This window comes from Carcharhinus amblyrhynchos, chromosome 20 (assembly GCF_965287045.1).
Source record: "Carcharhinus amblyrhynchos chromosome 20, sCarAmb.v2.hapA, whole genome shotgun sequence".
Lineage (NCBI taxonomy): Eukaryota > Metazoa > Chordata > Chondrichthyes > Carcharhiniformes > Carcharhinidae > Carcharhinus > Carcharhinus amblyrhynchos.
In genome coordinates this window covers 26,050,442-26,077,017 of record NC_137343.1, presented here as the reverse complement: position 1 = coordinate 26,077,017, position 26,576 = coordinate 26,050,442, and the positions used below count along the sequence as shown (strand labels likewise).

Sequence of the window (26,576 nt, the reverse complement as noted above, 5' to 3'; positions counted from 1 at the left end):
AATCACGCTGCAAGCCTGACTTTTAATTCTTAGCACAATTGAAATTGTTTAATAAATGTTGTCCAATTGTAGAAAATTGGTTTTGAATTTTGCAAGCACAGGTTTGAATATGTCAGTACATTGCTTGGCCCAAACAGTCATGGGGATAAGCTGTGATACAATCCACCAACCATACAGAGATATGAGCAACACATTTGAGATCATACCAGCACTAAAAGTTTGGTGCTAAAGTGTGCCCAGTCTACCTCAATTCTGAAAAGGCAAGGTGTCTTAAAAATGTGAGTAACAGGTGAAGCTAGCTGCTTCACACAGGTAGCAGCAACATGAATGTTTTCTCCACTAATAGAACGCCACCATCAAGCCAAAAAGGATGATGTTCTGCCTCCCACCCAAATGAGTAATGTGATATGAATTTCAGTGCCAACGTGATGCCAGTTATGTAGGCCATATGTCCCAACAATTGGTGGATCATATTAGAGTGTCCACATTCAACCAGCCTGTGTTTACAAAATTCAGAACATGGTATCCAACATTAGATGTGATTCCACAATTGGACAACACTTGCTAAACAATCCCAACTGCACCAAGAATTACACTAACGACCAATTTAGGATTATCAGTCAGATTGACAGTGTGGCTCACTTGCATGTGCTAGATGCTACATACGTTCATATACAGGGACCTGTCCTTTGCAGACAGAAAGAACACGTTTTAATTAGAACAGAAGCTTGAGGGGACACAGCCTGGTTCATTCCCCAGGGAAGCTTTGACTAAATGGAGTCAACTCACCTGGCTTGAATTTAAACAAAAACTTGGTAGTTAACTGTTATCTGGTGCATTCTCCATGGCAATGCCTCTACCACTTGCCAACCACTCAGCACTTTTTTTTCATGCAATATAAAAAGTGTAGTTATTCCCTTTGAGATTTGGTATTCTTGCATTTCTGTCCTTATGAATACTGTTTTCATATTGCATGTCTTTTCTTTCAGCAACACTCAATTCTGCACTCCCAAGAAATTGTTCATGTTTAGAACATTCACAAATTAAATACCAGAGAATAAAAGCAAAATACTGTAAATGATGAAAATGCTCAGCAAATCGGGCAGTATCAGTGGAGAGAAAAAGAGTCAAAAATATGGAAGGTAGAAACAGAGTTGATGTTGAGTCAACAGCATAAAACCCATCACATTTCTCCTTTTCTTCGGTTCTGAAAAAAATCACATTTGACTCTTCACTGCCAGATATGCTGAATATTTCTGGCATGTTGCTTTTATTTCAAATACCAGAAGGTGACTGATGGTGGTGGAATGATACTTCAGTAAGGAGTCCAGCACCTTTAGGACAGAAGAGACAATTAAGTCTTTTGTGACAATCACAAGTCCATGTTTATGGGAAAATATTTATTCCAATACACAGTGAAGCATTGCCAGATTTGATAGTGTTTCTGATCTGAGTCACAATGCTGTGGGTAGGAAAATCTGCTGTTGCACTGTTCCCAGAAGGCTGTAAGGTGTGACATTCAGAGACCTTAGTGTATTTACTCTTGGCTACAGTTAGTAGCCAAAGTGGGGAGCAACAGAAAATAGGGTTTTATCCCAAACAAAATTTACCCAGAAATCAGTTGCTGACAAATAATCCTTAATAAATTATGTTTAGATAAGCTGACATTCAAGAACAGAATGCTAATTGACATGTAGCTATTGTAACAACTGAGGGATTGTTATTTTAAAATACGGAGATTAGTTAATGAAAAGATACAGGGCTAATCATCATTCTTTGGTCCTGCACCACTCTTAGAAAATATACACAAAATTATCATGCAATATACACAAGAGCTGTGCCTTATTCCAAAGAGACACAAATTAGGAGTTTGCAAGGTATGTTTACAAAAATAGTTTCACGTGCCATTTTAAATTCAGTCTATGTTCAATACCTGCGTATAAAACAATTTCTTAGTTGACCTGGTAGGTTATGCTATGCTCCTGGAGTAATCTGCATAGTCTTTCAACTTCTTGTCTCTATAAAAGGAATTGGACAAAGTTAGAATCAACTTTTTTTAAAAAAAAACTTTGTAAGGTGGATGATCTTACCAGTTCTGTGCACTCATTCTGGAGCTCACCAATTCTTTGCTTGAGGTGGTTGTTAGCATGTTTGAGCTCAGTTTCTTTCTTTGCAGCATGCGACTTCACAGTCATCAGGATTCCTATACAGCAGCAAATTAGAAACATGTTAAGTGCACGTAATGGTCAGTTTTCCTCTTAATTTTGAGCTCATTAACCAGTGATTAATTTAGCATTCCTGCAAAGCAAAACATTTACAATGATAAGATTGCAGGTTGCTTACAAGAAACTCTAGCTTTCTCTTTTGCCACAATCCTCCAGTCCATGACCAAGGTGAAACTGGAAAATCACTGGCACAAAGCCAATGGTGCAGTTATTCCAAGCAGGTTTGAGCCACAATATTTTGAGATCTGACTTCCTCAGTACTTGTCATTTGAAAGTTTAGGTACAAATTTGGGGTTTATAACATCTCCAACTATAAAAGACAACAAAATTCTCTTTTGTGGAAAAAGGTAGGAAAGAAATAAAATTTGTTGGATAATGAATCAATTTTTAATTAGGACATATCAGTTAAACTACATTTTGCAAAGCAGGGACTTGTCCAGTAATCAATAAATGGTATTATTTCATAAAATATGTTCCCCCAGTGGCTGAATACATCTGGTGAATAATAAGATAAAATAAATCCATCTCCCCTCTTTCCTCATAACAGGTGATCCTATTTAAAAGGCATTCAATTAAGAACTGTACCATTTATTATTCTTGCCACTCTCCACAGTCGCAGTAGTATGAGTAAGCCCATACCATCAAAAGCATCTTCCCGGGAAATGTAGACAATGTCAAGGATGAAAGATACAACAACAATTACTCCATCCAGAACTTCAAACTTGTGCCAGAAAAATTCCCAGCGGAAGGCATACAATTTAGCAATTAGCTCCAGAAGAAAGAATATCAGTATAGTAATACTTAGGTAGTGAAATACCTAGAAAAGAAAGAATATCTGCAGTCAAAAAACAACTCAGATCAAATAAAACACAGCATAGATACAGACCCTTTTTTCAGATGTCCCAAAGTCAAGAAGGACCTGAAAACCAGCTACATTTGACAATAGCAGCCTGGGTACTATATTGAGTTGCCACTGATTCCCATACTGACTGCACACCATTCAAAATCCATAAAATCTCCCGCATGGGAGGTTAGGAAGGTATACATGGAGAGGTAGTAAATTGGATTAGACATCGGCTCAATGGAAGAAGCCAGTGAGTGGTAGTGGAGGATTGCTTCTCTGAGTGGAGGCCTGTGACTAGTGGTGTGCCACAGGGATCAGTCCATTGTTGTTTGTCATCTATATCAATGATCTGGATGATAATGTGGTAAATTGGATCAGCAAATTTGCTATGATACAAAGATTGGAGGTGTAGCGGACAGTAAGGAAGGTTCTCAAAGCTTGCAGAGGGATTTGGACCAGCTAGAAAAATGGGCTGCAAAATGGCAGATGGAGTTTAATGCAGACAAGTGTGAGATATTGCACTTTGGAAATACAGATACATAATTCCCTAAAAGTGGCACTACAGATAGATAGGGTTGTAAAGAGTGCTTTTGGAACATTGGCCTTTACAAATCAAAGTATTGAGTATAAGAGTTGGAATGCTATGGTGAGGTTGTATAAGACAATGGTGAGGCTGAATTTAGAGTATTGCGTACAGTTTTAGTCACCTAATTACAAGAAGGATATTAATAAGGTTGAAAGAGTACAGAGAAGGTTTACAAGGATGTTGCCGGGATTTGAGAAACTGAGTTACAGAGAAAGGTTGAATAGGTTAGGACTTTATTTCCTGGAGCGTAGAAGAATAAGGGGTGATTTGATAGAGGTGTATAAAATTATGATGGGTATAGATAGAGTGAATGCAAGCAGGCTTTTTCCACTGAGGCGAGGGGAGAAGTGTGAAGGTTGACAAGTTTAAAGGGAATATTGGGGGGAGTGTGGAATGAGCTGCCAGATGAAGTGGTAAATGCGGGCTCACTTTTAACATAAGAAAAGCTTGGACAGGTACATGGATGAGAGGGGTGTGGGGGGATATGGTCCAGGTACAGGTCAGCGGGACTAGGCAGAAAAATGGTTCGGCACAGCCAAGAAGGGCTAAAGGGCCTTTTTCTGTGCTGTACTGTTTTATGGTTCTATAGTGGGCTTTCTGGATATGAGGTCCAGTACCTATACTGATTTAGCACATTTTTTAAAAATCGCTTTAAAGTGCAGCCAGCCTTATTGACAGTAAGTACATTACAAAATGATTGAAACTTTATTTTCTGATTAATTTCCATTCACGTTTGCCAATTCACAGATAAAACATGTTTTAAAATTAGTTTGCACCCCCCCTCTTAGCTGCATTCATAAATGAATCAAATATTCATGGCTCAATCCCAAATACAGGGCTGGTAATTCTGGGCTAGCAGGGGGAATGGGCAGGAATAACTTCCAAGGATTTTGCACCTAGTTGCTTCACAATAGCACCTGCAGAAGATTTGTATATGGACACGATAAAATCAGCTCTGTTGCCTCTACACACAAGGATAAATCCCTTATGCAAGATAACTAAGAGCTGCAAATATTCATGAAACCATATGAGCACAAGTTCCTGCCTTAAAGGAAAGGGAATTATAGGGGAGACAGACAGAGCAAGTCAAAAGGCTGGAGTAAGGAATCCTGCATGCAAAATTAGGAAGAGATGTATAAACAAGTACAAAGATATTCATGTTGGGTAAACATGGAATAAAATGAAAGCTGGCATGTATAGAATCAGCTCTGACAAAGGGTCAGCCAGACTCAAAACGCTGGTTCTATTCTCTCCCCACAGATACTGTCAGACCTGAGGAGATTTTCCAGCATTTTCTCTTTTTGTTTCAGATCCCAGCACCTGCAATATTTTGGTTTTATCCTTTTGTGTAGAATCCATCTACAAGCAGTAAGGCTTGTTTTAGGATAAGACACAGGCTGAGTTGACTACGTAGGGAAAAAAATAGGTTTGAGCGGTTTTCCAAGAGAACACCGAGCAAGTCAAAGTTTGGAGGTGGCAAAGGCTTCAGATTAAATCATGGAGACAGGCTGCCTTGGTGATGGAAATTATATCAAAATCAACGAGGAGACTGAAGTTTTCACCATTGGGTTAAGTCTGGGTGAGTAGCTGGAAGAGGGATGGAATTAAATGCTAATGCGAGGAATATTCTGCAGGGGTCAAACAAGATGGCTTCAATCTCACTGAGTATCCCCACTTGTCAGACAATGAGTGAAATTACTTAGTGATGATCTTAAATTGAGGGTGATGCACAAATAAAGCAGGAAACTGGCTCTGTCACTAATGGGTAATGTTACTTGGGGATAGCATGTACGTAAAGAAACATAGAAGGATAATAATGAAGCTAAATAGTTGTGCAGGAACAGGAGAACAAAATCAGAGATGGTGGTTTGCTAGCTATGTTAGCGTTGGATAAGGCTGTGCCATTAAAAGCTCAGAGGAACAGTATCCAGTAAGCACCATCATTAAGTTACATTGTTACCTGTATCTCTCGTCCATTTACCTGCATTATTTCCATATCCTTTGGATAACCCTTATTTGACAGAAGAAATCAGTTGATTCAATTGTTGTGCAATGTTTTAAGGGAAAATAATTCCAGATGAAACTAGACTTTGTGAAGAAATGCTTCCAACTTCCTTCCTAAATTGCCTAGCTCTAACTTTATTTTAGAATGATGTCTTCTCATTCTTAATTGGCCCACCAGAATAGTTTCTATTGAATCCTTTTCACATTTCAAACATCTCAGATCACCCCGTAATCTTCTAAATTAAAGGAAATACAAATCAAATTTATGCAATTTGTCACAATAACCTTGTAGGCAGATGCAAAATTACAGGATCCCCTCCTTTGAACTGGGAATTTTTTTTTAAATTGTTGTCTTAAGAATTTAAACTGATCATACTCAGAATTGCCATTTTATATTGTCCTGTTCATGTTTCCATTCATTCCTGATGACAAAACAAGTTTAAAAATAATAAATAATCATATTTTTAAATTTTCCATTTACCAATTTTCTCCGCTCCCCTCCATTATTGATGTTATTGAGTATAATTCACTGAGCATTTGCCAGTGTACCCCATCTAAATGAATAAGGTGTCAGTCTGGTCAGTGAATTAAATGTGTCTTCTCATCTATGAGGACATCACTGCCCTGACAAAGCTTTGACAAAGGATCATCTGGAGCTCTTTTCTCTCCTTACAGAATCTTGTCAGACCTTTTGAGATCCTCCAGCATTTTCTCTTTTGGTTAACTAACACAGCATTCCTAGGACCTTACTGGTTTTAATAACATGTTGGATCAGTACTGGGCCATGAGGATCCTGAATCCCGATGCTATAAGCTTAAAATAATGAAACATTTCTGTATTCAAATTCCAAAAATTGGACTCCATTCCTAGTTAAAATTCTAAAGAATTACCTTCCATAATAGAAATAATAAATGATGGATTCAAGATGCATTCAAGCAATTGTGTTGTTCCTGATGCAATGTTATTCTAGGGTAGAAAGACCTAATAAGATGACTGTGCCTATGTGATTAAATTATCAAAGAATCAACCAAAAAGATGTAAAATATATTCATTGGCACTGCAGATTACTGAGTAAATTACTCAGCAGTTATTTCATATTTTTTCCAGTTCCTCCGGTTTCCATTCCCTGAAGCAATAAAATCTGCAGGCTAGGGAAAAAGATGGAGAGAGTGGAACAAGGCGAGTTGCTCTTCCAGAGAGTTGACACAGGCACAATGGGCCAAACAGCCTCCCTCTGTGCTGTAACCATTCTATAATTTTATGCATGTTTACTTTCCATAATCTTTCTTCACAATGGATGTACTTTCACCCAAATACACATGTTAAATTTTTCTAACTTCCAGGTAACACTCAAAATTATTTGCAAATCTGATTTTTCACAAGTTAAAATTTGTGGAAGAATAATTGATGAAATCCAAAAGAAACTACATCAGCAAGCTAAAAGACTACTGGGTGTTTTTTTGTAATATTAAAAGCAAGTTTCTGCTCTGTAAATAACAGCACGAGTTCAAGTTTTTATTTCACAATTGTCTCCATCAGAAGCAGGTTTTGGGGAAGAGAATTCACTGGGAAAGTCTTCACTCTTATTGCTATTCTATGTATTTTGCTCCAGACAGGATGTGATTAATTGGGAAATGAACTTCTGAAGCACCCAAAATCAAGAGTGATGCTCTGATGAAATAGAGCTGAATAAATGAGCTGATCATGAAAGAAGGCTACTTAAAAATAGCACTGGATATCATTCACTATTTATGATCCTTCTAAATTTGAGGAGCGGAATACAGTGAACCATCTACGCATGTTTACTGTACTCTGCTAGCACAGAGCTTGCATAAACAACCAAAAATTAGTCCTGAACCCATGATCTCTGATAGCAAAAATGGTCCTTGCCTTAATCACACCTCTGTGGCAAAGCTATAAAAACTTTCTATATATCAAAATTATTCAATTCTCTCTTTCTTTAGTTGGTGATCATTTTACATAAATAATCTTGCAGAAAGTCCTCAACCAGAGTAAACATTTTCCTATTTGTCCATAAAAATGCCTTCACTTAAAAAAAAATTCAAATTTTCTCTTCGCCTTTTCTATTCCAATGGAAGTAGTTCCAGTTTTTGAAGCTTCTCCAAATAACTATTTTCTTATTGCAGTCATCATCCTGGTCAATCTACTCTTGGCGATGAAGATTAGGACCTGAATATTCAAGGATATTTAAACATTTCAGCAGCACAGGAAGTTAGGAAAAAGTGATAACTGAGGATGACATTAATCCAACACAGAGATGATCTTTGTTCCAAAAATCAAGATGTAGAATTAGTTCGGGTAGAGGTAAGAAATAGCAAAAGCTAAGACAGATACAAAATGCCAGAAAATCTCACTAGGGCAGACAGTGTCCATGGAGAGAAACAGAGTTAACATTTCAAATTGATGACATTTCAGAGGGGGAAAAAAGCAGTAGCATAGTGGTAATGTCACTGCAGCCCAGAGCCTAGGCTATATCTCTAGGGACACAGGTTCAAATCCCACCACAGAACTTGAAAGCTTATCTCAGTAATGAAATCACTGACTGTCATTTAAAAAAGCCCATCTGGTTCATTTAAAAAAATTAATGAAAGGAAATCTGTTGGCCTTACCCAGTCTGACCTACCTGCGACACCAGCAAGCCATTAAGTTCAAGGGAAATTAGGGATGGGCAACAAATGCTAATTTTGCCAGCAATGCCCACATCCCATGGAAAAATAAAAACATTCAGAACTGAAGAAAGGTGGAAATGAAAGTTAAGACAGTGGATGGGGTGAGGAGAGGGGAAGGAAAAAGGAGAAGGCTTGTGAAGGGATGAAGGCCAGGGGAGATTAAAGAACCAAATATTTCATGACGCAACAGCCAAAGAACAGTGAAGGGTATAGTAAATGTAATAATGTAGCCCAATTCATTATGAAACCAGCCTCCCATCCGTTAGCTCTATCTACATTTCCCGTTGCCTCGGCAAAGCAGCCAGCATAATTAAGGACCCAACACTTTCTCTCTTCCACCTTCTTCCATCTGAGAAAAGATACAAAAATGGACTCAAGAACAGATTCTTCCTGGCTGCTGTTAGACTTGAATGGACTTACCTTGCATTAAGTTGATCTGTCTCTACACCCTGGCTATGACTGTAACACTACATTCTGCACTCTCTCATTTAAGAACATAAGAAATAGGAGCAGGAGTAGGCCATCTAGCCCCTCGAGCCTGCCCCACCATTCAATAAGATCATGGCTGATCTGTCGTGGCTCAGTTCCACATTCCCGCCCTCTCCCCATAACCCTTAATCCCCTTGCCTATCAAAAACCCATCAACCTGCGTCTTAAAAATATTTAGCGAGGCAGCCTCCACCACTTCAACGGGCAGAGAATTCCAGAGATCATTTCCTTCGCTATGAACGGTATGTTTTGTATGTATAGCACAAAGAAAGAATACTTTGTTAATAATAAATCAAATTAAAGAAACAAAAGTTGTGCCTAAATGAGGCATGAATTACTACATTAAAAAATCTGAATGCAGCATGAAGGGATAGAGAAAGAAAAACAAGACAGACCCAGCAAAACAAAAACACTGAACAGGATAGAAGCAGAGGTTATGATCACAAGTTGTTGAAGAAGTCCAGAAGCTTTTGCATGCTGGGTCAAAGGTTAAGGGGCTCTTCCTCGAGCCTGCACTGAGTTTTGTGGGAACACTATAAGAAGCCGTGTATGCAAAGGTCAGCAAGGGAACCAAGTGGAGAATTAGAATGACAAGCAACCGGAAGTTCAGGATGTGCTTGGGGACAACATGGAGATATTTTGCAAAGTGACGCAGACATGATGGGCCAAATGGCCTCCTTCTGGCCTATAACAGTTCTGTGGTCTTGCAGTCTGCATTTTGTCTCCCTGGTATAGAAGAGGTATTTCTGGTAGCGGTTGATGGGTCCCTAACAGTAACACTGTAGGACAGTGTATACGAGAAGAAATAATGGGGCTCATGAGAGAGGTACATGAATAATCATGGGCGATTTTAATTTACACACATGGATCGGATGAATCTGATCAGAAAGGTGGCCTGGAAGATGAATTAATGCTTACAGGACAATTTTTTCAAGCAGCACAATCTAGAACCAACCAGAGAACAGGCTCTTCTAGACCTGATAGTGTGCAATTAGTTACTTCATTATAATGGAGCCTCTAGGTAGCAGTGATCATAACAGAATTAAATTTTGCTTTTGTGTCCTCGCTGAGATTAGAGGAACAGTTAACTAACAGGAAACAGCGGGTATGTATAAATACAGCATTTTCAGGTTGAAAAGATGTAACAAGTGAAGTGCCATTGGGAACCAGTGCTGGGGCCTCAACTATTTACAATCTATGCCAATGATTTGGTTGTAGGGACTGGATGTATGGTTGCTAAACTTGCTGATGACTTGAAAGTAGGTAGGAGTGCAAGTTATAAAGAGGACAAAAGGGTTTAGATGCATTAAGTGAGTGGGCAAAAAAATTAGCAGGAGTATAATGTTCGAAATGTAAACTTGCCCACTTTGGCTTGATGAAAAGCAGGACGTTATTTAAATGGAGAAAGATTGAAGAACTATGCAGTGCAGAAGGATCTGGAGATCTTGGACATGAATCAGAAAAAGATAGTATTTAGGCACAGAATTGATGAGGAAGGAAATAATCCCTATTTTGCAGAAGAGGCCATTCATCCCATCGAGTCTGCATCTCCTCTCTGACAGAGTATCTTACCCAGGCCCTCTCCCTTGTCCTATCCCTGTAACTACACACATTTAACATTGCTAATTCCCCTAACCTACACATCTTTTGATGGGGGCTAAGGAGAATTTAGCATGGCCAATTTACCTCACCTGCAAATCTTTGGACTGTGGGAGGAAACCCACGCAGACAGAGGGAGAATGTGCAAACTCCACACAGACAGTGACCCGTGGCTGGAATTGAACCCGGATTCCTGGTGCTGAGAGATAGCAGTGCTATAAAAGTAAGGAAGTTTTTGCTACAGTTGAATAGGGTATTGGTGAAACTGAATCTGGAGTATTGTTTACAGTTTTAGTCTCCTTATTTAAGACAGGACATAACAGTATTAGAAACAGATGAAAAGAAGGCTCATTCAACTGATTACTGGGAAGAAGGGATTAACTAATGAGGAAAATTTGGACAGGTTGGGCCTGTATGCATTGGAGTTTAGAAGATTGAGAGGTGATCTTATTGAAAGATTAAAGATCCTGAGGGGGCTTGACAGAGTGGACATTGACATTTTCCCTAATGGGAGAGACTAGAACTAAGGGAGACAGTTTAAAAATAAAGAGTCTCCCATTTAAGACAGTGACAAGGCAATTTTTTTCTTTGAGAAGGTTGTTAGCCTTTAGAATCCTCTTCCCAGAAAGCCTCTCACCAACTTTTACAGATGCACCATAGAAAGCATTCTTTCAGGTTGTTTTACAGCTTGGAATGGCTCTTGCTCTGCCCAAGACTGCAAGAAACTACAAATGGTTGTGAATGAGGCCCAGTCCATCATGCAAACCAGCCTCCCATTATTTGACTCTGTCTACACTTCCCACTGCCTCAGGAAAGTAGCCAGTATAATTAAGGAACCCATGCATCCCAGACATTCTGTCTTCCACCTTCTTCCATTGGAAAAAAGATACAATAGTCTGAGGTCATGTACCAACTGACTCAAGAACAGCTTCATCCCTGCTGCCATCAGACTTTTGAATGGACCTATCTTACATTAAGTTGATCTTTTTCTACACCCTAGCTATGACTGTAACATCTGCACTCATCTCCTCCTTCTCTATGAGCACTATGCTTTGTATAGCAAGCAAGAAACAATACTTTTCACTGTATATTAATGCAGTTATAATAATAGGACACAAAGCATGGTGGTAGAAGGCTGTTATAAATAATAAATCAAATCAAAGAAAGCAGTAGAGGCAGAGTAACTGAAAATGTTTAAGGCTGAGTTTAAGTCCCAGTATTGATCCTTGTGGTGCGCCACTGGACATCAGCCTCCAGCCACTAAAACAGCCTTCTACCACCATGCTTTGTGTATTATTACTAAGCCAGTTTCTGATCCATCTCACCAAGTTTCTCTGTATTCCATCTGCTTCAATCTTCTCCATCAGTCTCCCAAGTGTGACCTTGTCAAAGGCTTTGCTAAAATCCATATAAACTACATCAGTTGCACCAGATGGGTTTTTACAACAATTAATGATTGTTTCATGGTCAGACTTATAATTCCAGAGTTTTTACTGAATTCAAATTTCCCCATCTGCTGTGAGATTCAAACCCAGGTCCACATAGCATTACCCCAGATCTCTGGATCACTAGCCCAGTGATAATACCACATCACCATCTCCTCTGTATAAAGTGCTTTCTGTTGAAAATTGATAAAAAATGTGTGTCACCATACCTGGGGTGCTATTTTCTCTTTGTCCATCTCAATGACTGATATGTCCATTAGTAACTCACACAGCACGAACAATGCATCCAGAATGACCAAACACACAATGGCAATCTGTTTTTAATAATGTAATCAAAAGTAAGTACACTGTAGCAGCAGGTACAGCAAACACGACCATTGCACAGTATTTGTATTAGTCCTAGTCACTGCATCTTTGCTACCATTAAATGCAACTTTGCACTCCTGGAAACGGTTGTCTGGTTTGCAAACAGTCAATGTCTGGCTCAACTATGCAACATACACTAAACGACAGGTGTACCAGAGTGCAATTTCATCCCTTTAAAGAACATCTATGGCAAAGTAAAGGAAATAAAATGTGAATTGTGTTGCCATTCTAATTTTAATTCACTGACTCACTAATTTAATAATTAGCATATGATTGCTAGCAGCTGGCATTAGTGGTTAAAATAAAGAATAAACTGATAACTGGCTCTATCATCAGAGTTTCAACATTTCTTTGTTGGTGAACTTAAAATTTCTCCCAAGAAATACACATTTCAAAAAGTCAGCATTAGAAAGCTTATCCAGTCCAATAGAGAATTACTATTGGCCACTTTGGTCTAGTTTTTACAGTTTCAGTGGCATAAATGTTGAACATTACTGATAGTATGGTTAATAAATTGATATGTTTAATATGCCACAATGCAACCTGTTAGAATTTCTTGAAAATAATTACTTCCGCTGATTCACTGCTACATGGATAAATTGGAGTCAAAGAACTGAAGACTTTTTTTGGGGCCACATAATAACTAATTACGATCATTTTATAACCCTCCAAATGTTGTAAATAAAGTAGGTGTTGGCCACCATAATCCAACAGATATCCCAATTTACAAGCCGGGCCAGAAACCACCCCTGTTTCCATCCATTAAAAAGTCACCTAATCAGCCTGGCTATCTCTCATACAGTATCTGCTGCCCATGATAGTTTCAGTAAAAAGTCTGACAACACCAGGTTTTAGTCCAACCTATTTATTTGATAACATACTCACAAGCTTTCGGGGTTAGCCCCTTCGTCAGGTGAATGGAGAGTTCTGGCCTCAGACAGAGCATATAAAGCACAGATAGTTTAGAGATTGCTGATCAGAATGCGAATCCTTACACCTAACCTGCTGTTCAAGACCTGAAGTGGCTGATAACGTGAGTGGAAGGAGCACTGATCACAGGTTAAAGAGATATGTATTGTCTCCAGACAGTACAGTAAGTGAGGTTTTGCAAACCCAGGCAAGTCACGGGGGTTACAGATGGGTTCATGTCGCACTATCTGTAACCCCCGTGACTTGCCTGGGTTTGCAAAACCTCACTTACTGTACTGTCTGGAGACAATACACATCTCTTTAACCTGTGATCAGTGCTCCTTCCACTCACGTTATCAGCCACTTCAGGTCTTGAACAGCAGGTTAGGTGTAAGGATTCGCATTCTAATCAGTAATCTCTAAACTGTCTGTGCTTTATATGCTCTGTCTGAGGCCAGAACTCTCCATTCACCTGACGAAGGGGCTAACCCCGAAAGCTTGTGAGTATATTATCAAATAAATAGGTTGGACTAAAACCTGGTGTTGTCAGACGTTTTACTGTGTTTACGCCAGTCCAACGCCGGCATACCCACATCATGATAGTTTCGCCATATCTACAAATGGCAAGTCCAGAAAACCTAATCTTTTTATAGGATTCCAACATTTACTCGGGATTTAAACTAGTCTTCAATTGCCCGAGATTTAAAATCAATTTACTACAGGAATTTCATAAAGTAAGCAAAGTTATCCTTTAATCTAACAACATGATCTTTTGTTCAACAATGTTGTGCTGATTTGTTAGTGAAAACAAAAACAACATTGATATTTATTGGAAATGGTACGTTCTGGTTAAGAGATGATGTGTTTCCACGGTTCACAGACCACAACAACACTGCCATTCAAGTCATGAGGGGATAGATGACAAAACCACAGCAAAGATCTGCCTCAAAACTAAATTGTAATGCTGTTTGCAAACTTTGATCTCATAGCTCTTTTAGCACAGTTCGTATTGCATAAAGATAGAACTTGTTCTACAGTAAATAGGGCGGTGAGAACATAAAACATTGAGAAGATCAATTACCCAACAGACAATTCACACTAGAGTCAGCCAGCCCCAGTAATTCACTTTCCTGAGGGAACTGGATAACAACAAAAATAATGCTTTGCTCCAGCCCTAAAAGTTGATCCAATAGATTCCAGTATGCTAGTTTAACATTACACCTGTCAGTCTTCAACCTTGACCTTAGAACCCCATTGAATATTGTACATTTATAAGGTTTGTAACCCTCAATCCTGTCTTTACGTGAGCTCTTTCAAGCCAATAAACTGGTCTAACTGTCAATTCACAATCTGATCTTTTCTAATGTGAACTAAACATCTTCTAATTTCAAGCCTCATTTCAGATTTGCTAATTTAGTCCTTGTGTTCTAATTCGAAGATTGCAGTTTAAGATAAATAGCCTCTTTATATCATGCCAGGTCTGGGTAGACAAGAGTCTGGGCAGCTCAATCAATATCAAGGTGATACCTGAAGCAAATCACACAAATCATTTTTTTTATTTAAGCACAGGCAACTTTTATTAGACTCAATAAAGACATTGGGCATTGCCTCAGATGCTATAGGGAAGGTTTAAAATACTATGAAAATGCTTCCTGACTTAGAACAGTTTATGTAACTTGTTTCCTTCTTTACTCCTCCAATTTTTAACATTTTAGTGGAAAAAAATCCAGGATTTTTAAAAAACTTCTTATATCTGCATTAGAGGCACACATAGCCTCATTAAAGACAAAACAGTACACTAATGCAAAGAGCCTTCAGTTTGCTTGCCACAGTTTACACAGATAACTACTTCTAATCAATAAACCAAGATGAATAATTTTATTGACCTCGTGAAGCTACTCTTTTTATCCAGTGCGCAACACTTCTACAACCCTAATTCTTCAAATGATTTAACTGATGATACATTAGTACAAGTGTTAAATATCCATCACTATTAAATTTAAGATGAGAGGTCACAGAACACCAGGTTATAGTCCAACAGGTTTATTTTAAATCACAGGCTTTCGGAGCTCTGTTTCATCTGACGAAGCAATAGCACTCTGAAAGCCTGTGATAACCAACAGGACTATAGCCTGGTATCATCTTGTCCACCCCAGTCCAATGCCGGCACCTCCACATCATATTAAATTTTTTAAAATACCTGAAACTTGTTCGAGTTAAATAACCACTTGAGAGCATCCCTAAAAGAGGTGAATTCAGAAGGACGGTTTTCTTCATCAGCATCTACTGGATGGTCATGCTCTTCCTCCTCTTGCCACTTTTGATAGTCATCCCCCACAGTGGTGAAGTACTTCAGGTACTTTGCCATGGCAGAATCCTTTAACAGCAATGTTAGTCCTATTAAATACAAAAGATAAAGGACTCAAAATTTACCTCCAATAATTGCCAAACAATATTCAGGAACAATTTTCATTTTAATTCATATAGTGTTATGTAGAACATCTGGAATTCATGGTGTTTACATTAGTTTAATAATTTAAAACTAATCAATGGCACTGAGCAATTAATGTCCACTTTGTAACCTCTGATGGGGTACAGTGGTTAGCACTGCTGCCTCACAGCAACAGGAACCTGGGTTCAATTCCAGCCTTGGGTGATTGTCTGTGTGGAGTTTGCATGTTCCCCCTGTGTTGGCATATTTCTCCTCCGGGTGCTCCAGTTTCCTCCCACAGTCCAAAGACGTGCAGGTTATGTTGATTGGCCATGATAAATTGACCCTAGTGTCAGGGGGATTAGCAGAATAAATAAGTGGAGCTATGGGGATAGGGCCTGGGTGGGAGAGTGGTCAGTGCAGACTTGATGGGCTGAATGACCTCCTGCATTGTAGGATTCTGTAATTCTAAACTTTCCAAAGCCAAATCCAATGTGTAGAAAATTACCTTAAAATCAAATCCTAAATTGAGTTATGTGTATTCTGCAACAAAAATTAGTTGTTTGTTTCAAAGAAGGAATTGAATCTTTCGTTATTATATCATTTGGGAGATCACGTCGCCGATATCATTTTTGATCCATCTGCGAAGTGCAGAGATTACTTCAACCTGCTGTCCCATCTCATATAACAGCTTTAAAAGACTTACCTGACAAAGGGGCAGCGCCTTGAAAGCTAGTGGCTTTTGCTACCAAATAATCCTGTTGGACTTTAACCTGGTGTTGTGAGACTTCTTACCAAGCTTTAAAAGGAACAGGAATTGCACAAACCACCATTCTACTACCCTCTGTGGCACATTAATCCGATAACGAAGATCTGAAGTTGTGATGCCTCAGTGAGTTTATTAAGTGAATGGCTATTGTTAGGAAGTTGGAATTAAAAGTAAAGAATTGGATAAACAAGAAACTGATAAGGATTTAGCTACGTTGAGAACCTGAGTTGCAGATTAGCATAGCAGCAGGGTGAAATAGATACTCTGTTCAGCAAAGTGGAGACTAGCAGTCCAAGGAGCTAGATCATAGCCCAGTTGCAAAGCAGAACCCTCTCTCAGAATTAAACTGCTGGGCAGAAATAAAAATAAAATTCTGTCTGTGTTGGACCCCATAAGATGTACTCTAAACTAGAAGAACAGTTTCCAAATGAAAGTTATAGCCGTGTGGTAACTGTTTGCTTGATTTGGCTCATAGTATTAAAACCTATAGGATTTTTTTGGGGGGATCTTATATCCCCCAATATATTGTTTAGGAAGGTGGCTAGATTTGGATTGAGGGTAATTTAAAGTATACTGTCTGGGTAACCATTGTTGTAGTTAATTGTAAATGTTGTTCATGGATTATAGATTCCTACAGTACAGAAGGCGGCAATTCAACCCATCAAAACTGTACCAACCACAATCCCACCCAGGCCCTATCCCCATAACCCTATGCATTTACCCTGCTAATCCCCTGGACACTAAAGGGGCAATTTAGCATGACCAATCCACCTAAACCACACATCTCTGAACTCTGGGAAGAAACCAGAGCACCCAGAGGAAATGCATGCAGACATGGGGAGAATGTGCAAACTCCACACAGTGACTCAAGCCAGGAATGAAACCCAGGTCTCTAGTGCTGTGAGGTAGCAGTGCTAACCACTGTGCTACCATGCCACCAGTGTTCTTTACTGCTGCCTTTCCTGTGTATTTTAAAGTTTAACAAACATTTTGTTATTTGAATAATTTACAAGACTGTTACCTTTCCTCTCTCTTTTCTCACATTTTTTCCAAATTGCCAAAATAAATAGTTCAGTACCATCGTTCCAAGTTTCCCTTCTGGAATTTGGGAGATCCTTGCATTGAACTTTAGCACAGTTCATAACACAATGCTACTAGAAAACAAAAAAAAAATTTGGACTGTGTTGCTTGACTTCAGGGAGGGTGGCAGAAGGTTTACTACAATTATCCTTATTGTTGCAGATTGGGGATGCACAAGTACCAAAAGTTTCTCCTCCTGATAGCATCTGAGTCATGCAGAGAATGAGGTGACGTGGATGAGGATCTGCATTCAACCCAATTCTACTATTGTATAGCCTGGCAATACTCATTCCGAAGGTTCAGATATGAATAATAAACACACTGGAAAGGTATTGGGGAGTGATTAGCATCAACTGGAATCAAAAAATTACACATTCTACAGAATAGGGGAGGGGAGGAAACTGTTAGGAAAATAGACTTATTTATAGAATCCTACAGTGCAGAAGGGGGCCATATGGTCCATGAAGTCTGCACCGACCACAATCCCACCCAGGCCCTATTCACATAACTCCATGCATTTATCGTAGCTAGTCCCTCTGACGCTAAAAGGCAATTTTAGCATGGCCAATCCACCTAACCCACACATCTTTGGGATGAAACTGGAGCATGAGGAAACCCATGCAGACACAGGGAGAATGTGAAAACTCCTACACAGATAGTGACCCAAGCTGGGAATTAAACCCAGGTCCCTGGCGCTGTGAGGCACAGTGCTAACCACTGTGCTATCCCATTCAACGTGTATTTTGAGGGGAAACTAGGCAAAAGTACAAGTTCAACTACTATGGTACAGAAGTAGTAAGATATTATCATTCAACAGTTAACCTACAACCAGGGAATCTTTATACTACTGTAAGTAGACCATTTGGAGATTGTAAAACAGCCTCATCCAAAGAATGAAAAGAATTAACAGCAGCAGAGTTCTGAAGGTTGGGTCGGTAAATACCATTTTGTTGGGCATCAAATTACAGGGAACAAGAAGATCTCAGCCCCTACTTTTGTTTTGTGCTGAGTTGGATTATTTCAGCTGAGAAAACAACAGGGTCATTCTAATTGTTTTCAAGTGAAGCTGGGGTTCGGGGGGGAGGGGAAATCAGCCAGGATTCTGCTTCTTGATTTATCTACAAGACTGGACCAGGCCCTTCTGTGATGACAAACAGTCTGAAATATTCACTGACCAGGTGAAGAACTAGCCACTTTACTACACACCAGTATTCATAACTGGAGGATACTGGGGCAAATTACAGAGAAAGGATTGACAAAATTGGTGCTGTAGTTGCTGACCTGCTCTTTATGCATGTGACCTGACTGAGAGAGCTGGTGATTTCCTCCTCTTAATACCAAACAACATCAACATCTAAAAATCCCATTTCCTCAACTCCAGAGTGGACCTACCTCTCGGTGTCTAAATCTTGGTAAAGCTGCCAGCTCTGAAATTTAATTTTTGTATCGCCCAGCGTGAAAAATGACGAGATTTTTAAAAACTGGGAATATAAAACACGACTGACTGAAAACACCATTCTGAATCAAGCAGCTCCTGAAACTCAGGAGTTCGTGCGGAACGTACTTACAATAACGGGCTTTGGAGAGGAATTCAATCTCTGCGCGTTTCTCGGCTGTGATCTTCTTCGATTGAACAATGCACTTTGACCTAAATCCTGCTCACGTTTTTCCCGAACTTGGATCGTTTCCTTCCGCCTTTTCCTCCATGGAGTTTTTCTAATCTGCAAGTCAGGTTATCTTTTCCTTTATGCTGACTCTCCAGAGAGACTGACCTTTCATGAAGCAGGTAGTGCTATAGGTGGGAGGGGAGCGGCTTGGGACTATTTGATATTTCCTGATTGCAGAACCCGGGAGTGAAATTCAATGGAGTTATTGGACCTTGGAGAAACATCCCTCTGCACGGTGTGATTTTTCTGATCAAATCTGGTTACTTATTAGTGTTGACTCACATTAAGAAAGTTGGAGTTTCAACCTAAGTAAGCGAGTGCAGCATTTAAATGAACGATCCTTGAATTAATTAATTGCCTCAGTCCCTTTTAGGAGCATTGTTGAATTGATTTTATTTAAACCAGTACAGTTATGATGACATCCCAAATTTGGTTGGGCAAACTTTAAATAATCCTACTTTCAAAAGATGGGACTAATTGCCAATTTCCCTTTCTTGTCCACTTTGGAGCTGGTGTCTGTTAATGTTATTACTGATCTTGTCACAAAATAATTGCTTCCAGTTTTCCCAGTTAATTTCCCGTACTGTACATTGCAATACCTGCATTGAACTTTCTTTTGTGAATTTAGGAAATGTTTCATTTTTCACCCTTTTGTGTCAGTTACCCCTTACCTTTATCTCAGTGAATGCAAGAGGTGAGGTGAGAATAACTGCCCTTGATACTAAATCTAAGTGTAGCATCAAAGAACCCCTAGCAAAACTGGAGTCTATTGGAATTGAGGGAAAACTCTGCTGTTTGGAGTGATGCCTGGCTCAAAGCAAGATGATTGTGGTTGTTGGAGGTCAATTTCTTAGTTTGGCAACATCACTGCAGGAGTTCCTCAGGGTCGTATCAGCTGTTTCATCAATGACCTTCCCTCCATCATAAGATCAGAAGTGGGGATGCTTGCTGATGATTGCACAATGTTCAACACTATTTGCAACTCCTCAGATATTAAAGCAGTTTGTGTCCAAATGCAGCAAGAGCTGGACAATATCCAGGCTTGGGCATATAAATGGCAAGTAACATTTGAAATACACAAGTGCCAGGCATTGACCAACCCCATCTAAAGAGAATCTAACTATCCCCCTAAGACACTCAATGACATTTACATTGTTGAATCCCTCACCATCAACATCCTGAGGGATATCATGGACCATAGAAATATTATGGCCAGGAGAACAGGTCAGAGGCTGGGAATTTTGCAGAGGATGACTGCAGCTCCAACGTTCAAGAATTGTGACACTTATCCAGGACAGATCAGCCCACTTGATTGACACCTATCTAATGTCATCAACATTCACTTCCTCCACCGCCGACACAATGACGGCAATGTTTATCATTGACAACATGCATTGCAGCAACACACCAACGCTCTTTCAATAGCATCTTCCAAATCTACAACCTCTACCTGACCTCTGCTACCTAAAAAGACAAGAGCAGCAAATGCATGGGGCCACCACCATAGTAAGTTTCCTTCCAAGCCACTCATCATCTTAGCTTGGATTTGTATCACCGTTCCTTCACTGTCAGTGGGTTAATATCCTGGAACTGCCTTACTAACACCACGTGGACTGCAGTGATTCAAGAAAGCCACCAACACCTAAGGGCAATTAGGAATGGGAAATAAAGGCTGGCTTAGCCAGCAATACCAGCATCCTGAGAATGAATAAATAAAAAGTTGATTCTTTTTATTTTTTACATCTAGTCCTTTGGTTTGAACTGCCCCATATCCCACTTGCTATAATTACTCTTACTACATGAATAATATCATCTGTCTTGGTTGTTTTTAATTTCCTACTTTGAAAATGTAATTACTTCCCAATCTAACATTCTGCAATGTACATTAACACCTATCCATTCAAATGTAGCCTATCCCAATGGAATTCCACCCAATCCCAGCAAAATGAAGTCACTCACTCTTGACATCACACGTTAAGCCATGCATTGATTTTCTGAATCTAACCTGTTCTGTCGTTCTCAATTATAGTTCATAGCAAGGGAAATAAACTTCAGATTACTGTTTGTGAAATTCTGCTTCAAAATTTGTTTCCTAATCTCCCAGGCTCATTTTCCAGATCTGTCTTTGCCAACATCACTGGTCTTTGCAAGAATCACTTTGATTGTTTCCCTCCTTCATAAATAATCTTCCTGGTCTACTCAATGCCCTGGCATCTGGATGGCAACAAAATATCCAGGATTGCAGGTCACGTCAGTTCATTTGATTATTGAACCCCCAAACACGACCTCATTTGTGCTTGTAACAATTTATACTCAGTTAATAACCCCAACATAATTGTCAGTGTAACTTCAATGTCTAAATCCTGATTGTAAACTCAATTACTTTATGAAGATTTTTTTTCTGATGTGGACATCACTGACAAGGCCAGTATTTATTACCCATCCTTTATTGTCTTTAAGAGGATGGTGGCAAATCACTTTCTTAAATCACTGCAGCGCAGTTAGGTGAGAAGTATTTTTTTATTCATTCGTGGGATGGGACATTGCTGATTGGCCAGCATTTATTGCCCATCCCTAGTTGCCCAAGAACAGTTAAGAGTCAACCACATTACTGTGGCTCTGGAGTCCCATGTAGGCCAGATCAGGTAAAGATGGCATTTTTTCCCTCCCCTAAAGGACATTAATGAATCAGATAGATTTTTCCAACAATCAACAATGGTTTCATAGTCATCAGTAGATTTTTAATTCCAGATATTTGATATTATTGCTAGACTATTAATGCTGAACCTCAGCTAATGTTCTGGTGACCCAGGCTTAAATCCTGCCACAGTAGATGGTGAAAATATAAACTTCCAGAATACAAATATCTGAGATATTTGTATCTCAGATATATTTGTATCTGAGATATACAAATATCTTAGCCATCACCTCGTGGATTTTGATCCAGTTACCATGAAGGAATGGCATTTCCAAGTTAGAATGGTATGTAACTTGGAGGTGAATTTGCAGGTGGTTGTGCTTCCTACCCTTGTTTTCCTAGGTTATAGATGTCATCAACTTGGAAGGTACTGTTGAAAAAGCCTTGGAAATTTGTGCAGCACGCATTACAGAGGGTACACACTGCAGCCATAGTGTGCTAATGTCAGAAAGAGTGAATGTTTAAAGTGGTGTCAGAATGCCAATCTCAGATTGCTTTGTTATGGATGTTGTTGAGTGAGTATTGTGAAAACTGCAGTAGAGCAGTTAACTGGAGCATATTTCATCACAGTCCTGATGTATGCCCTGAAGAAGGTGAACCTTCTTCAAGTCAAGAGAAATGTTCTTTGTAAGCCACATGACCACCTGCCAATCTGGAAGTCCTGTGCAGGGCAAAGTCTTGTTACTGTGCAATTTAAAGGGTTTGCACGCTTCAATAAATTACCCATGCACTCCAAAAAAAATTTGTAGGACAGGTAATGAATTAATTGTTGCAGAATAAGCAGCCTCTAACCTGCTGTTGTAGCCACAGTATTGACGTGGCTGCTCCATTAGGTTTCTGATCAATGGACACACTCAGAATATTGATGGAGGCAGACACAACGAGAGGGTGGTTAGATTTTCCCCCATTTGGAAATGATGTGTTCTTGGCATGTGTTGCCACAATGACATTTACCATTTATAACATGTTAGTGGTAATTAGCTAGCATTTGAATGAAATAATAGTTGTTCATACATCAGTGTGTCAACTTTGTGTTTGAGGATTCTGGTAAGGAATCAAGTCCTGTAATTTGATGTCAAGTGGCTTGAGGTGTAACTAATTTACATAGGACTGGATATGAAACAGTTTGGAGGTGAGCTAGAAAGTATGGGATTGTAGATAATGTCTTGAGATGAATAGAAAGCTGGTTAGCAGATTGTCAACTTCTTGTTTCCTGAGATGGATTTTTTCTAATTGGCTAGTAGTGACTAGTGGGGTACCACAGGGATCTGTGCTAGGATCCCAACTATTCACATTATATATTAATGATTTGGAAGAGGGAACTGTGTCATTTGCAAATTTGGCAGTGAAAACAAAATTGGTTGGGAGGGTGAGCTGTGAGGAGGATGTAGAGATGCTTCAGACTGATTTGGACAGGCTGAGTGTGTGGGCATTTGCATGATAGATGCAATATAATGTGATGTGAGATTACCCACTTTGGTAGCAGTAAGACAGGTTATTGAATGTGTGTGTAAATTGAGATGTGGATACTCGGCAAGACCTTGGCGTCCTGATGCAGTCACTGAAAGTAAGCATGTAGGTACAACAAGCAGTAAAGGCAGCAAATGGTATGTTGGCCTTCATAACAAAAGGATTTGAGTATAGGAATAGGGATGTTTTACTGCAATTGTACAGGCATTGGTGAGGCAACACCCTGGTAGTATTGTATGCAGTTTTGTTGTCCTTATGAGTAATGATGTCCTTGCTACAGAGGGATTACAGCAAAGGTTAACCAGGCTGATTCCTAGGAGTGGCAGGTCTGTCATATGAGGAGAGACTAAGTCAGTTAGGATTATATTCACTGGAGTTTAGAGAGGGGATCTCAAAAACTTTAAAAATTCTAACAGGGTTAGACAGGGTAGATTCAGAAACAAATGTTTCTGATGGTGGGGTTGGGGTGGGGGAATCCAGAACTAGGGGTCATAGTTTGAGGATAAAGGGGTAAACCTTTTAGAACAGAGGTGAGAACAAATTTCTTTACCCAGAGTGGTGAATATGTGGAATTCACTACCACATGAAGTAGTTGAGGCAAAAACATTGTCTGATTTCAAGAAATTAGATTTAGCTCTTTGGGGCTAAAGAGAATCAAGGGATATTGGTGAGGGGAAGGGGGATCAAGATATTGAATTTTATGATCAGCCATGATCATAATGGATGGCAGAGCAGGCTCAAAAGGGCCAAATGGCCTACTCCTGCTTCTAGTGTTTTATAAACTTGACCTACGTAGGAGAAATCTGATCCAAAACAGAAGAAAAAAAATGACACACTGGTTTGAATTAAATATTCGAAGTTCTAAGCCCATATTCTACAATCGATGTACCCTATTAGAATGTACCTTTTATCAGACATTTAATATATTAACAATTTACAGTACATGTCTATGTATTTCTGTACTGATTTATGCATAAATGAGTAATGAACATTTGGATTCCATTTACTCAGCCCTACATTAGATTAATCACTTGAGTTTGTTCACTTAGTGACCCAATTTCCTTGGTGGATTTAATTCACAATTGTGATTAAATGAATATGCTTGATTCCATTGAGCTAGTCACACAATTCAATTAATTCACTGGACTGTATTTACCCAACCACATTTTATTAACTAACTGCCTGGACTAAATTTAGTCATTAACAATTGAACTCCATTCACTGAGGACCAGATTAGAGTGCTACTGTTAAGCAGGGGTGTGAAACGTAGGTGGATGGAAGATTGAATAGGCTGATAAACAAGACTAGCTGGATACTGGGCAGGAGCATTACAAAGGAAGGGCACAAAAGGGTTGCAAGCAAGCATGGCAGGACAGGAAGTGCCACAGGAACAAGGAGGATGGGAGCAAGGCTCCAAAAAACAAATGGTCTGGGCGCAAAAGCCACAAGCACAAAGGAGATTGTAGGGCAAGAGGTGAAAGGAAGAGCACTTGAGACACATTTTAAATAGTAACAAAAGCAGCATGTAGGGGAGAAGCAGTAAATTGGGAGGTGAGGAGCTCAGCAGCAAATTGTGACACAGCTGACTTCAAAAGACAATACAACATCAAGTTGGAGCACAAAGCAGCATCAGATTTGGAGACCCAAAACTGAAATTTGCCAGAGACCAGTAGGTGCAATATACGTACAGGTAAAAAAAGCTTACCTGGTTACCAAAAGTTGAGCTAAACAGCCAGATATGAACAATTTTTTTTTTGTTTGCATTTTCTCTTGGCTGGAAGTTATAAACTTGAAGTTGAGGTGGAATTGTGAGCTGCTGATTGTTGAAACTCGTAGGATGTTAACACTGTCTTCTCCATTTTTACATTACTGTACACTTATCCCACATACTTGTTGCCCTTTCCCTCCCTTGCTTCTCATTATGTCACTTTAGCATTTCTGATCTCTTACGCCATTTCCCATTATGGCCTGAGGCTTTCACATTCCCATTCATCCAATATCATTCCATTTCCCTGCACTTTGCTATCTTGCAGTTCGTGGTTTTTCTCTGCTGCTTTTCATCCTTTCCATTTGCCCTTCTGCTTTTACCCTAAAATTTGTGCCTGCTTCTCAACATACAATCCTGTCACCTTCCCTCAATCCCATTAATGTTTCCAGCTCATTGCACCGCTGATTGCTCACTCTACTCCAACTGCCTTCTCACTGTTCAACTTTAATCCTTGACCTCCCACCAGTCACCTTAAGATGTAATCTTAAATGCTTATTCAGCTCCTTCTCTGCAAGAACACTTGCAGTGCAGAATTGATAACAGTTTGTTATACAAACACAGAATTTTCATCTGTAACTTGGGCACACACATTTCAAGGATGCAGAATAATGATTATTTTTGGACTTCAGACATACTGTATCCTGTTTTCCAGAGTATATTGCACCTGTCTTCAAAAGCAGCTCGTCCTTTCACTTAATATACGCAGTGTATTCACAAACAGAAAACAGTGCATCTTCTTTTCCATAAAATCAGGAAGGGTGAATAACGGATGGCTCACCCATTGGAACCTATTTTATGATTTGAAGTTGCAAGTTCTGGCTATAAATTTGAAATATAGACCAAATGGGAAAGACACAGGACAGAACAGAAACACCAAAACATTAGTGAACCAAATGGGATTTTGTGATGATTGACCAGTTTCATAATCATTGTTAGATTTTTAATTCCAGATTTTTTTTGCCATCTGCTATGGTGGGATTTGAACCCAGGTCCCCAGAGCCTTACCTTGCCAGAGTTTGACATTAGAAAGTGACCCACAATGGTGAAGAGGATAGGAAACAAGACAGATATAGTCAGTTAGAGGGATAAATAGAACATGCAATTATACAAGCATTTTTCATCTTAGCATGTACCAGAGTACTTTACAACCAAATGAGCACTTTTGAGCTGTAGATACAGTAACATAAGTATGGCAACCAATTCCCAAACTGCCCCTCTCAGTATCAGAAAATCTTGTTTTACTGATATTGAATATTGGCCAATAGACCCAAAGAACACCTGCTCTGGTTTGAATAGCCTTTAGGTGGGAAAGAGTGGATATTATCAGCATGCATTTTGAATTTAATCTAGCACTTCTGGATAATGCAACTTAGGAAGGCTAATAAACAATGAAACAGTCCTGGATAACACTAGTGACCAGATAAGAATTAGAACAGCTATAAATAAGAGAGCAGTATCAGGAAGGTAGACTGCATTGCAGAGGAGAATTGAAGGATAGAACAATTAATATTAAAGAACAGGGGACTCTGGGCTTGT

General features: G+C 39.4%; 1 protein-coding gene across 1 annotated transcript; it reads right to left on the bottom strand.

The window, feature by feature from the left end:
- Nucleotides 1-1,271: 1,271 nt before the first annotated feature.
- On the bottom strand, nucleotides 1,272-19,232 carry hvcn1 (hydrogen voltage-gated channel 1). Its single transcript, XM_080208687.1, has 6 exons — nucleotides 19,006-19,232; nucleotides 15,358-15,554; nucleotides 12,092-12,196; nucleotides 2,811-3,042; nucleotides 2,091-2,203; nucleotides 1,272-2,018 (listed from the first exon to the last, which is right to left on the bottom strand). Exons 2-6 carry the CDS (start codon nucleotides 15,523-15,525, stop codon nucleotides 1,953-1,955), a joined length of 684 nt encoding a protein of 227 aa, XP_080064813.1. The 5' UTR covers nucleotides 15,526-15,554; nucleotides 19,006-19,232; the 3' UTR covers nucleotides 1,272-1,952.
- Nucleotides 19,233-26,576: the final 7,344 nt, after the last annotated feature.

Coding starts and splice junctions, on each gene's coding strand:
- hvcn1 (XM_080208687.1), bottom strand. CDS start 15,525: ATGGCAAAGTACCTGAAGTACTTCACCACTGTGGGGGATGACTATCAA. Junction 12,197..15,357: donor TTAACTCGAACAAGTTTCAG/GTATTTTAAAAA, acceptor TATTAAAAACAG/ATTGCCATTGTGTGTTTGGT. Junction 2,019..2,090: donor AGAATGAGTGCACAGAACTG/GTAAGATCATCC, acceptor TTCCTTTTATAG/AGACAAGAAGTTGAAAGACT.